The sequence below is a fragment of the Hypomesus transpacificus genome, chromosome 9, assembly GCF_021917145.1.
Source record: "Hypomesus transpacificus isolate Combined female chromosome 9, fHypTra1, whole genome shotgun sequence".
In the NCBI taxonomy this organism is placed as follows: domain Eukaryota; kingdom Metazoa; phylum Chordata; class Actinopteri; order Osmeriformes; family Osmeridae; genus Hypomesus; species Hypomesus transpacificus.
Window position 1 is genome coordinate 4,357,721 of NC_061068.1, and position 14,701 is coordinate 4,372,421.

General features: G+C 43.7%; 1 protein-coding gene across 1 annotated transcript; it reads left to right on the plus strand.

The window, feature by feature from the left end:
- Positions 1 to 1,136: 1,136 nt before the first annotated feature.
- Positions 1,137 to 12,764, plus strand: LOC124471498 (ubiquinol-cytochrome-c reductase complex assembly factor 1). Its single transcript, XM_047026005.1, has 9 exons — positions 1,137 to 1,353; positions 2,449 to 2,556; positions 3,491 to 3,598; positions 3,823 to 3,895; positions 7,805 to 7,862; positions 8,150 to 8,258; positions 11,421 to 11,498; positions 11,621 to 11,734; positions 12,101 to 12,764. Exons 1-9 carry the CDS (start codon positions 1,279 to 1,281, stop codon positions 12,233 to 12,235), a joined length of 858 nt encoding a protein of 285 aa, XP_046881961.1. The 5' UTR covers positions 1,137 to 1,278; the 3' UTR covers positions 12,236 to 12,764.
- The last annotated feature ends 1,937 nt before the right edge of the window (positions 12,765 to 14,701 follow it).

Consider the following 14,701-nt stretch of genomic DNA (forward strand, 5'->3'; position numbering starts at 1 on the left):
TACCTCACTCTAACTCATTTCCCACTGTGAAATCATCCACACTTTAAAAGTACCCGGCCAGGCAAGCTGTGTTTTTTGTCGTTATTAGAATTTTGTTATAGCACACAGTGTAAGTGTATTTGTGTGTGTGTGCGTGTGAGAAAGAGAGTGCATGTGTGACTGTACATATGTTCACTTGTGTGTGCGTGCGTGCGTGTGTGTGCTTGGCTGTTTGTGACTGCATGTTTACATTTGTGTACTCAGTATGTGTGTGATTGCTCTTGTGTGTGTATGTGTGTGTGGCTAGGGGTGATTTGGGGTGGGGAGGGGGAAGAGGGGGTTATGGGCTCATGCATTATTTTTCTCTATCCTTCATGCAGAAGTGCCCAATTCCATATTGTGTATGTTTTGGACTACAGCAGGACAGGAAGGTTCCTAAGCTTGGCTGCCTTTGAACAATCTGCAGATGCAGCGATGCATGGCTGTGCTTACTCTGGGGTCTGGGAGCAGAGGGGCCTGGTCCTGCTCCACTCACATCCTCCATCCCAAACAGAGGTCTGGTAACCTAGGTGGTGGTCGAAGGGACTACATCTGGTTAATTTACATAGAAAATCATCTGGTTACAAAAAGCTTGGGACATACCCTAATGATCTTGGTCAGAAGTATTGATCAGTTTGTTGTTCTAAATGTTTATATAGGCTTATGTTTTAATCCATCTGTTGTAACTATGCCTGAGTAGAGCACTAGCCTTTAGTTTACCTTACACCAGGACATGGTATCTTAATTAAGATCACTCACCACCTCACTTGACTAGTTGGCACATGGTTCATAGAAATTGATTCTGTTACCATACATTAGGAATATATGTAGCTACTCCATTGCCTTTTCAATGAGATTTCCACTCTCTAGTGGACAACAGTGGAGATGACATTCTCCCAAGTCAGCCAGGCTATTGCCCAATAATGAAAATGATGACGTTTTCATGAATGTGCAATATATATCACGAAAAGCTAGTTGTTGACCAAAAAATTGTATCCTACATATTTCAAATAACATACGGACCCGCTCACACATACACTCTCACACAGACAGTACGTATTTTATAACAGTTTAGCGAAAGGCGGAAAGTTTAGAGAGTAGCATGTTCAGTACGGGCGACATTGACTGTGGGACAGATTCCTATGACATTGCTGGGGAGTAGGAGGGACAATATCAAGTGTTACAAAACGTGAAGAAAACAATTAACTGATTCCCGCTTCGCGGTTGCAATATTTGATTATTGTAACTTCTGGCGGAGTCATGTATCGGCGACCGTTGCAGTCTGCCTTGAGGAACATTATAAATGTGTCAGCGTCCAGGTCTTCCTTCGGAAAGGTAATTTTTCCAGGCTTGCCCACAGCCTACTAGCTAATATGGCAAGGTAGCTAATAGCTTTAGCCACGTAACATTACTAGTAGATGTCATGTCTCTGCCCCTTTTGCTAAATTAAACAATCGTTTACGATCCTCTAATCGGCCAAATTTACTGTCCCTTCGATAGTATCTGTACTTGACTGCAAGGCCCTATATTCAAATGTTTTCCTCCACTGTAGTTGATGTCCAATGTTAGGTTGCAAATTTGGCGTTTGCTGTGGTAGATTTCCATCCTTTATTTAATGCTGTCCCCAACATAAATGAAGTTTGAACTCTTCACTGGATTATCTGTCAGATACTGTACAGATAAATCAATATTCTCGTTTTCTGTTGTTACCAACGTAGTTTCAATCTTAAAACCTAACGCACCCCTATTATCAAAGAGGTCATTTTGTTCCTTGCTTGACACGTTAGAATTTTCATTTTATTTAATTCCCTACTGATTGTCTAATAGACAGTCGACCTTGCTAAATCGCATTGGACGAATTCATACCTAGGTATTATGACCGGTGGTTAAAAAGGCAACTCAAAGTTAATGACTAGGTTAGCTCTTGATATCGCCATCCATCCTTTACCCAGTGTAAAATATGGCCATGTCCTCTCATTATTACAGTTATACTCTCATCACAGTTACTCTCATCAAACACTTTTAAAACCTATGCATTGTTAGACAGGTTTATAGGAAACACTTATGGCAAATGCCACAATCCTGGGGCAACTCAACAGTACAGCTGTTGGTGTGGAGTATCCAGTACCCAGTGTGTATGTGTAATCATGTTGTAGTTCCATGGAGAATAGTCATGCACAGTATGTGTCAAGTAGGTGGTGGTTTCTCTGGGAATATCTTCTGACTCCCTGGCTTCCTACTTTAATATGCACATGAGGAAAGGACCCAGAAGAGAAACTTTCCTCCTGTTCATTTGGAAGTAAAGATCACAGGATGTGAGAAGGATCATCGGAAATGTAGAATTTGAACTCCTAGCTTCAAGTCTATTTCTCACTCTTCTCTCCCCCCCCCCCCCCCCCCTTTTCTGTCTTCCTTTCCTCGTTTCTTCAGGCATTAGAGCAGGAGGCTTGTCTTGCCAGAACTTTAGTAGCTTGCCAGTTGGCCAGCGCCCCCTTTCCCTCCCAGACACAATGTCGGACACTGCACAGCACTTCACCGGTAAGACATGTACACACACACACAGAAGTACACAGTTGCATGTTGTATGTTTGTAAAAATAAATAAATATATATATATATATACACAGTATAGACACGTGTCCAAACTTCTGACTGGTACTGTATATATATATTGTTCATGGTTCTGCAAGTCTATTTCATGGACAGGTTTGATGGATAAAGGACTTCAGCGTGGTTTGTCCTGAGTGGCTGCGTTCCAAGTCTAATTTCCAATCAGCAAGAGAGATTAGAAAGCCTTTTTTAGAGGCCACCATAGGGTTAGGCTAAATCCCACCTCTAGACACATGTAGACCTGGTGGGTTAAAGTGATCCATCACTAGCCAGTAGCCATTGACTGAGCCGACCCACACAACACTAATCCTGAGGCAGACCAGTTTGGCAGCTGCTGGGATATTTACACTGGTGAAAAAGTAGGGTACCTCAGGACATGTCAGGGTGGCATGAACACCTGGTCTGCACTGGGTTAAAAACATGTATCTAAATATAGATGAGCCTATTATGATATAGGACAGCTGCACTTGTTTGCAGCAGCGTTCCACATTGCTGCAGATGTTTGCTGTAAAAAGGTGTGTGTGTACACCCTATGTATTGAGTCGGAAGTTGTAGGGAGTCAGATGGCTGGGCGTTTAGGGAATCGGGCTATTAATCAGAAGGTTGCCGGTTCGATTCCCGGCCGTGCAAAATGACCTTGTGTCCCTGGGCAATGCACTTCACCCTACTTGCCTCGGGGGGAATGTCCCTGTACTAACTAAGTCGCTCTGGATAAGAGCGTCTGCTAAATTACTAAATGTAAATGTAATGTATTCCTAGAGCAATGTGCCCTTGGATTGTTGTTGATGGAGTCAGTGAGATGGATATCAGTGTTGTTTTATCTCTTCCCCCACATGCCCCAACCCCCTCACCCCTCCTTCCAGCTCTTGAATGTGAAAGAGACTCCCCAGGCCACGGAAGAGGAGGTGGGGGCCTTCACCAAACTCATCGAGGCCATGGGTTTCACAGGACCCCTCAAATACAACAAATGGGTGAGTGGTGCCTGTCCCCTACAGTGTCCCCTACGGTGTCTCCTTGGTGTCTGATAGTGCTCTCCACAGTCCTTTCCTTATCTATAGCCATCCTCTGCTTATCGCTACACAGTTTTACCCTTCCCAACATGTTAGCACTGATGACTGTTGTATTGGCCAGCTATGCACAGGATGCGTTTTTGTCCTAATGTGAAGAGTCATCGATGTCTCTTCGTTTTATACAGAAAATAAAGATTGCAGCCCTGCGTATGTACACGTGCTGTGTAGAAAGGATCAACTACGATGAGTTCTTTGAAAGTGAGTATGGGGATATGTAAGGATTCAAACCATTTGGTCTCAGTGTTCAAGCCGTGAACTTCACCTTCCACCTCCACAATTCATGTGGATTCCAGTTGTATAGGTGCCAGAACTACCAATGGTATACAGGGGTTGACATTAACTTTTTTGGGACACTTGTCCTTCGGGCAAGTTAGACATTTTTTACTTGTCCAACACCTGAATGTACTTGTCCAAAACAAACGGAACGTAAACGCGAATACAAGCAACTCAATCGGGACCAAAACAATCCTTTTGACACCAACATTGTCTATGTAGTCCAAATATTGAGAGTTCCTTAGGGGTGGGAAAATAATAATATATAATTATAACTATATATGAGAGCATACAATGGTTTGTGCTCGCCGAAAGCTTGAGCACACCCAATTAGATGGAATGCACAAGTATAGACCAAGTGTCACTAAAATAGAAATCAAATAATCAGCCCCTTGATTGATACTAAAATGTAATATAATGTCAACTTAAGATAACCAAGGGGGCTGGAGAGATCCTGAAATCCGGGGGCTTCTCCCTCAAACCGTGGGTTAGGTCAGGGTAAAGTGGGAGGCAGGGAACTGCAGTAATAATCCACGGGGAAGAAATAAGTCAGTAGAGAAGAGCAGAGCATTATTAAAAGCGAAGATAATGGTAGCTAGCTAGCTAGCCACAGTCACAAACATCACTATGGCTTAGGCACACACAGGCTTGGCTCTACGCCATTCTACTTTAATTAGGTGTACTTGATTTTAGATTTATATCTATTTTATATCTTGCATATTATTTAGCTCTTTAGTATTAGGCTTAATTTAAACAGTAGAATGTATAAATAAAATAAGATCTGTATATGTTTATTGTATGCACCTTCCTGCCGCAGTAAATTCCGTGTTTGTGTAAAATTTCATGGCAATAAAAACAAATTCTGTTTCTGATTGCATTTGGTTCTGTTGCACGGTTTAGGTCAAATGTATACAAAAGATAATGGTAGATAAATAGCTAGCCACAATCACTATGGTTTAGGCTTGTGTGATTACCTACAGTAATAGGCTCGACTCTATTCTCAATTCTACTTTAATTGGGTATGCTTGCCTTTGGTGGTTTGGCTCGTCTCGGTACAACGGCTAAAAGTGGAGATAACAGTGCAACAGTAGCTCACTAGCTAGCCCCAGTCACTGTCACAAAGCGGCTCAGCTCGGCTCGGCTCGGCTGCTTGGCACGGCTTTGCCGAAAGGTGAAGGGTGAGGGTGAGCTGACCTGCTAGTCATGGTTACAAAGCAGCTTGGCTCGGCATTGCACTATGGAGGACTAAAAGTGCCAAAATTAATTAAATAAATACACCATTAAATAATTACTTAAATGGGTCATCAATTAATTAATTGAAATTAAATACATAAACTTTGTATTAAATGTGTCATGAATTCATTAAAGTACCAATTCATTATATGTAAAATACATAAGATACTATTTCACTATTTAATTAATAATTTCATCGTCCTGTGTTACTGTGCAGTGGACAATATTCAAACGCAATACGCTAAACAGTGCCCTCAGTCAATTGCATTTTCATGTCACCGCGTGTGGCAGTGCGTCATCAGTTTATTTGATCTGTCAAACTCGCCCATCAAAGTTGGTAGGCGGATCCTAACGCCTGATCTAGTGATTGTATGATCAAGTGCAGAGCTAGTTAACACATTCCAATACACTGGGTAGCGCTCTATGTTGGTTTGATACTTTATTAAACAAAACTTTAATTGCAACGGCAAAAACTCCTCCATAGTGCAATGCTGAGCCAAGCTGTTAAAATTGAAGGTAACCAGTAGCTGACTAACTAGGAACAGTCACGGTCAAAGTCACGAGCGGCGCGGCTCGGCTCAAGCTCAGCTCCGCTCGGCTCGACGGGTCGGCTGGGCGGCTATGAGTGAAGATAACTGTAGCTCACTAGCAAGCCACAGTCACAAACGGCACAACAGCTTGCTCGGCTCTGCTCTACTTTAATTGGGTGTGCTTTAGGGTTCTTCCGGTAGGAGGGAACCTATAGTGTTTCTCTAGTTGTTATTGTTTAGCTCTGTAGTATTAGGATTTTTATTTAATTAGGCCTAATACATTGAAGCCTACTTTTCAAATTAAGATCCGCATATGTTTCTTGTATGCACCTTTCTGCCACAGTAAATTCCGTGTTTAAAAACAAGTTATAATTGATTGCCTTTGGTTCAGTTGCACGGCTTAGGCATAATTTTGGCAAAAGGTAACGAAAGGTAACTAGCGCAATTACCTAGAGTATTAGGCTCGGCTATGCTCTGCTCTACTCCACAATAGTGAGAAAAAAAAGAGGGCGGAGGAAACTTTTAGAAAGACAACCAAATTCAAATTGTTGAGAAATGTAACATCATGCTTCTGCAACAGTGTTGCCGTATGTTTCCATGTAGGCCTACCGTCTATCGATGTTGTAGCTACGTAAAATGTTTCGTTCAACATGTTGAGTAGCCTACTGGTTACATATTACAATCCACTACAATGTAACCAGGTAAATTAGCGGGTAAATATTTACTACATGTGACGTGTTCTCTCACAGAATATTGAGGTCAGAGGTGGTTTCGTTAGCCAGCTAACGACCTGTCAGTGTTATCTGAGGCGAAACGAACGTTCTAATTAGCCTAATTTATTTCCGTTCTGACAATATGTTAGGACATAACTTGGCTAGATATTTAGGAAAATTATATTAGTTCATTGGAAAGCTAACATAAGCTACGAAAGCTAAGAAGTAAAGGTAACGTTTTCAGTGGTGTAGGCCCTATACATCTTAAAATGAAATTTGGGTTTAAAGCGACTGATTCTCTGAGATCAAGTTTGATAGGCTATATAACTAGAGCTACATTTGTTTAAGCTAAATTATGACAGTTGACTTACCTGTCTGCAATACCAGAGAAATCCCAGTTGAGCAGTACATCATCTCTCTCCATCAGTATCATGTCAAAGCCAGGGAAACTTCTGGCCAGGTCGGGACGAATCTCCCCACTCTTTTCGCCTCGTATACCCATTTTTAGCATTAGGTTGATACGTGTTTAATCGTGGTGGAGAGATGGGGTGCTTAACCTGGTGTAGCACAGGTTTCGGTGTATTAAGTAACATTTTCTCACTGAACTCCACTTTAAACCCCAATGTCGGCTAACTGATCACTGATACGAAAATTAAGGAGAGTTAAAGTTGACAATCGCGAGGACAAGATTGGCGCCGGCGGGCAACATTCACGGCACGAGCCGTATAACACGCGGATCCATTCACCAATGCGCGGATTCGTTGGATGTCAGACTGTAGCTGCATTAAAGGAAGACAAAAAAAGATTTTTGCACTGATACTAAGAAACCTTTTTTTTTTTTTTTTTTTTTTTTTATTTTTTTTTTACTTTTTTACTTTACTTGTCCGTCCCAGTCGCACTGTGCAAGCCTCCACAGCGGGCTAGGGATGTTGACAACAGGCTTGATCTGGACTACACAGAACTCGGCTCATAGCTGGATAACAACCAGAACAGTCCAGTGCAGAGTTTTAGGGGTGGGTTTTGTCTGTGTTTGTGAGCTTGTGTTGCTTTGCAGTATTAGTGTTCTGGTCCAGACCCACGCCGAGCCAGGCCCCCCCTCCTGCCTCCAGCGCTGGGCCGCTCTGACTGGTTCTTCTGATAGGCCCACTGGGACATTCTCACCACCTGACTGATTTATACCACACGTTACCAGCTGATTTATATGACATTTTACTGGCTGCTTCTGACTAGCTAGGCTGGGCTCTAGAACCTGGCTAGAGTAGGTGGTGGTAATGTAGTTGGGATTTAGAGCAGGTTTTTGTGTGTGTGTGTGTGTGTTCATGTATTGGCTGAAACCTCTCCTACTTTCTGTGTTCCAGAATGCTCCCTCCCTGACACGCTCAACTCCTGGTTCCTTGTGGCACAGCTGCATGTGTGGTGAGTACTGTCTCAGTTCACACACACACACGAAATATTTTGTGCATATTCCTGAGCTCTAACCGCAGTCGTAAAGTTGCAACTTCATGACATTTCATACAATTCTGAAGCAGCGGCAGTAATTATGAATATAGCAGAAACACTGGGGTGCAATTACTGCCATTTCTAGATACATTTTTTACTGCCAATACATTTTTAACCGGTTAAATTCTTAACGGCAATTAATCGATGACTGATTAATCATGACCATCCCAAGTGTGTGCTGAGCGGTGTGGTCTTTCCTGCAGGATGTGCTTGGTGCGGATGCGTCAGGAGGGTCGCGAAGGGAAGTACATGTGTCGCTACATCGTGCACTCTATGTGGGAAGATGTAGAACAGAGGAGCAAGATCATGGGGGTGAGACACACACACACACTACATAGAGTACACACACATACGTACATTTAGTCATTTAGCAGACGCTCTTATCCAGAGCGACTTAGTTAGTACAGGGACATTCTCCCCGAGGTAAGTAGGGTGAAGTGCCTTGCCCAAGGACACAACGTCATTTTGCACGGCCGGGAATCGAACCAACAACCTTCTGATCAATAGCCCGACTCCGCTCAGCCATCTATATGTATGTATGATACATACATACATTAGACACATGCATACACACACTTATAAACACGTGCGCACACACATGCGTATGCACACACATAGACAGTACACACACACTATACATAAAGTACACAAACATACATTAGACACACATGCATACACACACGAACATATACGCACATACATGCACACACACACATGTATACAGACAGTACACACTACACATCCATCCATACATGCATGCAATATGTCTCACACACTCATTCACTTGCTGAATGTACACACACACACACACACCCTAAATCGGGTCTGTTTCACATATGTAACCACTCCAGTACTGAGCAGTGTGCACAGCTGCTGTGGACAGAGCTGCGATGGAGGCTGGGATTGGTGGACCTCCTCCTTGTTCCAGCCAATCACCCCCTGCCTTCATGACAAAGGCCTTCCACACAGCTGTGAAAACACCTGCAGTGACCCCCCTCATACACGCACGCACACACACTCCACCCTCCTCAAGGGTGATCTCACAAACAGAGCCCTCTCATTCCTCCGAGTTGACCTGCTTATGTCATCCAAGACCTTGACACCATACCCAACCTCTTACCAGTTTGACAGAAAAGTACCATCTAGGGATGTCAGTTCCAGTTCCTTTAGCCTTCGATAGACTGACGCTCATTAACCGGTAAGTAAGCGGTTAATTTTGAAAAAGCGCTTTCGTTTGTGAGAGCTGTCCAGCAGTTGGTTGTCAGAGCTAGCTTGTTCTTAATGTGGTACCGCATAGTGCTCGTACTGCTACTAAACCATCACACTACATTTGGACTGTTGCATTTCTGGACGAAATGTTCTAGCTTCAAGTATCGCCGTTTTTATTTTATTTTTTTACGTCTGACTAGCGATATCGTTAGTGGACTGTTTGCAAATTAGCCAATAGAGGTACAGGCGTAAGCGTTCACAAATATTCCTGGTGGTTAACAGATTCACATTGAACCGTTGACATCCCTAGTACCATCACACAGTTTCATCTAGATAGCAAGGCAACAACCTTGACTGTGTGCGCGTTTCTTGAAAGTCTAGAAGGACAGATGTCGGCTACCGATCGCAGCCAACTTTCCGGTTGCTGCTTCACCTTCATGCTGACAGCATACTCAGCTGGCCAAGCTTGGCAGACAGGCAATTCTAGGTAGTAATACCATACTGATGATGACCATGAAGATGATGACATGGTGCTCTGTCTGTCCAGGGTTTGGTGGACGTGTGTGTTAAAGCTCTGGTCCCAAGCAGTTATGTAAGCATTAGAACCAGTGCAGACCAGCTTGGCCTGTCAGGTCATGTCAACATGTACACACTTGGACCTCAGCCAGCACATTACGGGCTCTCGCACCAGTCATCCAGTACTCTGCCTGGCCAACCCTGATCCCATCACAGACTGGACTGGCACCATAGTTACCTCCTCCTGAGCTGCGAAGCTCCTCTAATCTGCAGACTTACTGACTTGATACAGCTTGGACCAGTCAACACTTACACACATTCTCCGATCAGGTCAACACAGCTTCCTCTTCACTCTTCACCTACTTCAAATATAAGATCAATTAAGTGTGTGTGTGTGTGTGTATGTGTTGAACTAAAAACGATGCCCTTTGGGCCAGGTTGTAACACCCAATATGCTTTTTACATGGTGCATACATTCTCCTACCATCACACTCTCTCTTTGTATCTCTCTTCTTGTGTCTGTAGGAAGTTTGAAGAGAGCTGAGCCCTGAAGATTTATAGTGATTGCTGAGGGAGCTGGCTGGCAGGGTTCAGCATCTGTACTGTAGCTTCTTTCTCTCTCTCCCTTTTTCTGTCTGACCTCTCTAACTCTCTGTCATACACACACACACTGAAGCACAGAAGAGAGAAGCAGGTAACTGAGTCGGAACAGGAGGAAGGTAGAGAAAAAGAGATGGCTTTATATTCACACACATTCCATTAACATGGAATAACAGACCTCTGCACAAGTATTGTGTAACAATACATGTTACACAATTACAAGTTGGGGCAGAGTGGATGCCTGTTATGTACTGTATAGTATCTTTCAGAGAATTCAGACTTTGCCCAGTTATGGAAGCATGTTCTCCAGTTCAGAACAGAGAAGAGCTTCAAAGGCTACTTGCAGTAGTTATACTTTAACTGAGCTGTTTGTGCGTGTGTGTGAGTTTGTGTTGGAGGGGGCAAGCATTAATAATCACATCATTCTCCATGTATGTTACTGCCTAAACACACACACACACAATAACATTCACTCATTGAAACAACACTCACTCAGTAACACATACACACAGGCTCAGCCAGGGGTTTCAGCTCTCATGTTACCTGCTAGTTGAGCGGCAGAGAAGTCAAAACACTTGTCATTCGCTCCACGGTGAAAATACCATAGGTGCCAGCCAAACCTCTTCACCCCCCCCATCCTCCCCCCTTTTCTTTCTCCACTCACCTCCTCCACCCCCTCTCCCTCAGTCCACCTCCTTTTCATTTCTCCCTCCATCCTCCCTCTTCCTCCATCCCTTTCTCCCAACCTATGTGGCTGAATGTATGCAGGTCTCTGCACAGGTGCCTCCTCCCCATCTCTCTCCAGGCAGAACTTGTGGTGTCACCCAGAGTAGAGGCAAGCTACAGGCCGGCCGGCCTCTGTAGCTGTTCCGTGCTGCTCTTTGAGGTTATAATGTCCTTGAGGTGATCTACCACGTTGCATGCAGGCCGCTGTCCTGATGCTATGTTCCCTGGGTGCTCACTGCTCAGCTTGGTCAGACTTCCCCTGCGCGTGCGCGTGGAAAATGTGGACGCACCGCAGGAAGTGAAGCAGAGCAGGCGTCTGGGGACTGTTGATCCTGCGGAGTGTGGTATAATTACCACCTGAATCTCACCCTCTCTTTCTACTTCTCTCTCTCTCACCCTCTCTGTCTACCTCTCTCTCTCCAGATTGATGCCATCCACAGGAAGGAGAGTATGAGAGCCATGACAGAGACCTTTTATGCTGCTATATTTGGATATGATGAGGTATGAGTGTGTGTGTGTAGGTCCCCAAGCAGTCCACACAGTCAATTCAATAATTCATATGAAATCCAGGTCACAAATGTGTGTGTGTGTGTGTGTGTGTGTGTGTGTGTGTGTGTGTGTAGGGAGTGCTGTCTGATGACAGGGTGCTTGCAGCGGCCCTGTGGAGGAACATTTTTAACCGCCAGTGTGATGAACCCAGGCAGCTGGAGTTGATGGTGGAGTACGTACGCAAACAGGTAAGAGGGCACACACACACACACGCTCAGACACACACAGTACAGAGTAGTCCTTCCTCTCCTCTCACATTATCCTCTCCCACAGAGAGCGAGGGTGATTAAAAGCCCTCCCCCCTTCAGAAACACCTGCAGGCTGACCCAGCTGTGGCCTCCACTAATCTTGGCCTCTCTCTTTCTCACTCCACTTATCTTGGCCTCTCTGTCTGTTTTTGATATTACACATGTGTATGTGATGACTGACTGGGATGCTTGCATGTGTTAGGTGTGCTGGTGTGTGGGATGATGATGACCATGGTTTGTGTGTGCGTGTTCAATGATTATGACCTTGGGGTATATATATATATATTTGTGTGTGTGTACCTGCAGATGCAGTTCATCGACGCTCTGGATGGGGATGACCTGCTGCTGACTGGAGAGGTCAAGTGGCGCCCCCTGGTGGAGGATAATGCTCAGAGCATCCTGAAAGTGGCCTCCCCCACCTATAACGACGCCGGTCTCTGAGACCCCCCTCCCCTCTCGCCCCCGTGACTACAATACCCACAATCCTTTCTGTCCGAACGTGCTGTAGGCAGGATAACCAACCAGGAACATTTGCATCTGATCCAAGAAATTTACTACAAACATTCACATGCATACACACCACATTTATTTCCCAACCTGGCATTCTCTTCAACCAATCAATGGTCAGGAAATGCCACAAATCATTGCAACCTATGCGTTCTGAGAGCGAGAAGGCCACGCCTCTTACTCTGGATGTCTGCACTCCTTTCCTGTTTGAAAAAAAAAAGAAAGAGAAACTAGAAACGATCTCTGTATTTATATTTGTTTATCTTTTCTGATGCCATAATGGATATTTATAAGAGTTCTTCAAAGCATGGGTTCCTCTCTGTCTGTCTGAGTGCAGTTCTCCTCCTCCTCTTCCTCTCTCAGAACGCCACGACAGATACTGTTGCCTCGACCGTCAGCCATCATCACTGTATAAACATGAGGCTTTGGTTTTAAAAACTCAAATAAAAATGTTATTACTCTTTGCTCTCTCCTGTGTGTCTACTTTGCTGAAGGGACGATCCTTCTCTGAACCTTGTATACCTGGGTGGTATGTAGGCAGGGCTCAAAATTAACGGTGTCTTGTCGTCGATGAACAAGTTGTCTGGGACAGTTCAACAGACTTTGGGACGATTTTTCTAACCTTTTTGTTGATAAATGTTTTAGAAACTTTTTTCCCAAACTTTTTCAAACCTTTAGAAACTTTCTTTTCAAAAAACTTTTTCAAAGAATTTCATCAAAATAATGTCTTCGAACAAAAAAAAACCTTTTCAAACCTTTAGAAATGTATTTTTAGAAAATGTTTCTAAAAACTTTTTCAAAACTTTTTTTTCACACACAGTAAGGAGAGAAAATGAGGGGAGAGGAGAACAGAGAAGCCTTAAACGGAGTAAAAAAAAGCAGTAGAGTAGAGTCCTCATCAATTAAATCTACTTTTGAGGTGTATGAGGAAAAAAGTTAGTTGCGAGCCCTGATAGAGTTCAGTTTTTAGCATATTAAGGTATGGTGTCTAAACAGCAATGGATACTTTATTTTATGATTAAGTGTTTCTGATTTAATCTAATTCATTTCCAGTATATGGTGTAGAATGCTTTGAATCCATACTTGCCTAGTGTAGTAGACTGCTTTATTTAATATTAGTCTAGACCTTTCCGTGACACAGGTTTCTGACCCCTATATGTTAGACATACAGTCTAGTGGTGACTGATGTGTTTATAAATTGTACTCTACATAAATATTGGAATTGTCACTACCTAGAATAGACTTCACAGTAGCCAATTATACTGGAGTCTGAATGGTAGGGAAGTCTCTATGGTAACGCCGGGGTTGGGTGACAGACTGACTGCTGTCTAGATAGGGTCTGCAGGGGTCTAAAGGGAGGGGGGTCTAACCTTTGTTTGAGAAGATTCTCCAGATTGTGCGAGAGAACGACAGAGGAGTTTTGCTTCAGTGGGATTCCTAAAATATCTGATCCCTGGACCCACTCCCTCCTTTAAAACTCTCGTCAGCAGTTCTTCTTTAGAACAGCAGGGGTCACCAGTCATTATGTAGTCTGCGCTGTGGCATTGAAGAGGTTGCTATAATATAGTCTTAAAGGTACACTAGGTAGGATTTGTTCAGGTATAATAAAGCTTTGTCCCCAATAAAGTTGTTGTGTAAGCAAATGAGGCCCTCTGAGAGTTTTTCTAGCTACAGCTCAGTAACAGTTATTTTTGGAGGTGCTGCTTCTTTCGATCCCAATTTTTTTTTTTTGCAATCTCGTTCCAACCAATTTTGAGAGGTGTTCCTTTTTCCTTGGCTTCTGTTTTATGAACGCATGTGAAGAAGAGGAAAAGAGTGGAATCCCCCCCCCCACTGTCAATCAAACTCAAGCTAAAGGAACACGCAAGAGTTCACACAAGAAATGTGTGTGAGAGAGAGGCACAACTGTCCTCAACCCAAATGTGCGTGCAGTGGGAAAAGTGCAAGTCAACATCTTGACTTAGATCACGTAGGCAGAGACAGCAGATACACATTGTTAGTCTAAGCCTCAAGTACACAGTCAGAACAGGTTGTTTTAAACCCAGGTACATGGGCAGCCGACCAGGAAGTACAGTTCATGTTCAGGTACACAGTAAGAATTTGAATAGTTACTTGTAATTCCTTTCAACACCTCAGTAGGCAACACTCAGCTGTGACACAGTCTAGGTGCCTATTGTTCCTGTAAGCCTCAGGTAAATATGCAGAGGAAGCCTCCCAGGCGTGGAGTTTGGACAAGGTCAGAGGTTTGGGCCAGCATGCTTGTGGTCAGGTGATCTGTTTGCTCCCTGAACCAACAGACACAGATCAAACAGTGTTATAATTTCCCTTCAAATACTTTCGGTAAGCTTTTCCCTGAGCCTGTCGGGAGTACAGTACACAAAAAGGGCTGGATTTGGATCA

What these genes read in the sequence shown, in the direction of transcription:
- LOC124471498 (XM_047026005.1), top strand. Translation starts at nt 1,279, where the DNA reads ATGTATCGGCGACCGTTGCAGTCTGCCTTGAGGAACATTATAAATGTG. An exon ending in CACTGCACAGCACTTCACCG is followed by an intron (nt 2,557 to 3,490) that starts GTAAGACATGTA and finishes CCCTCCTTCCAG; the next exon opens with CTCTTGAATGTGAAAGAGAC. An exon ending in AGAGGAGCAAGATCATGGGG is followed by an intron (nt 8,259 to 11,420) that starts GTGAGACACACA and finishes CTCTCTCTCCAG; the next exon opens with ATTGATGCCATCCACAGGAA.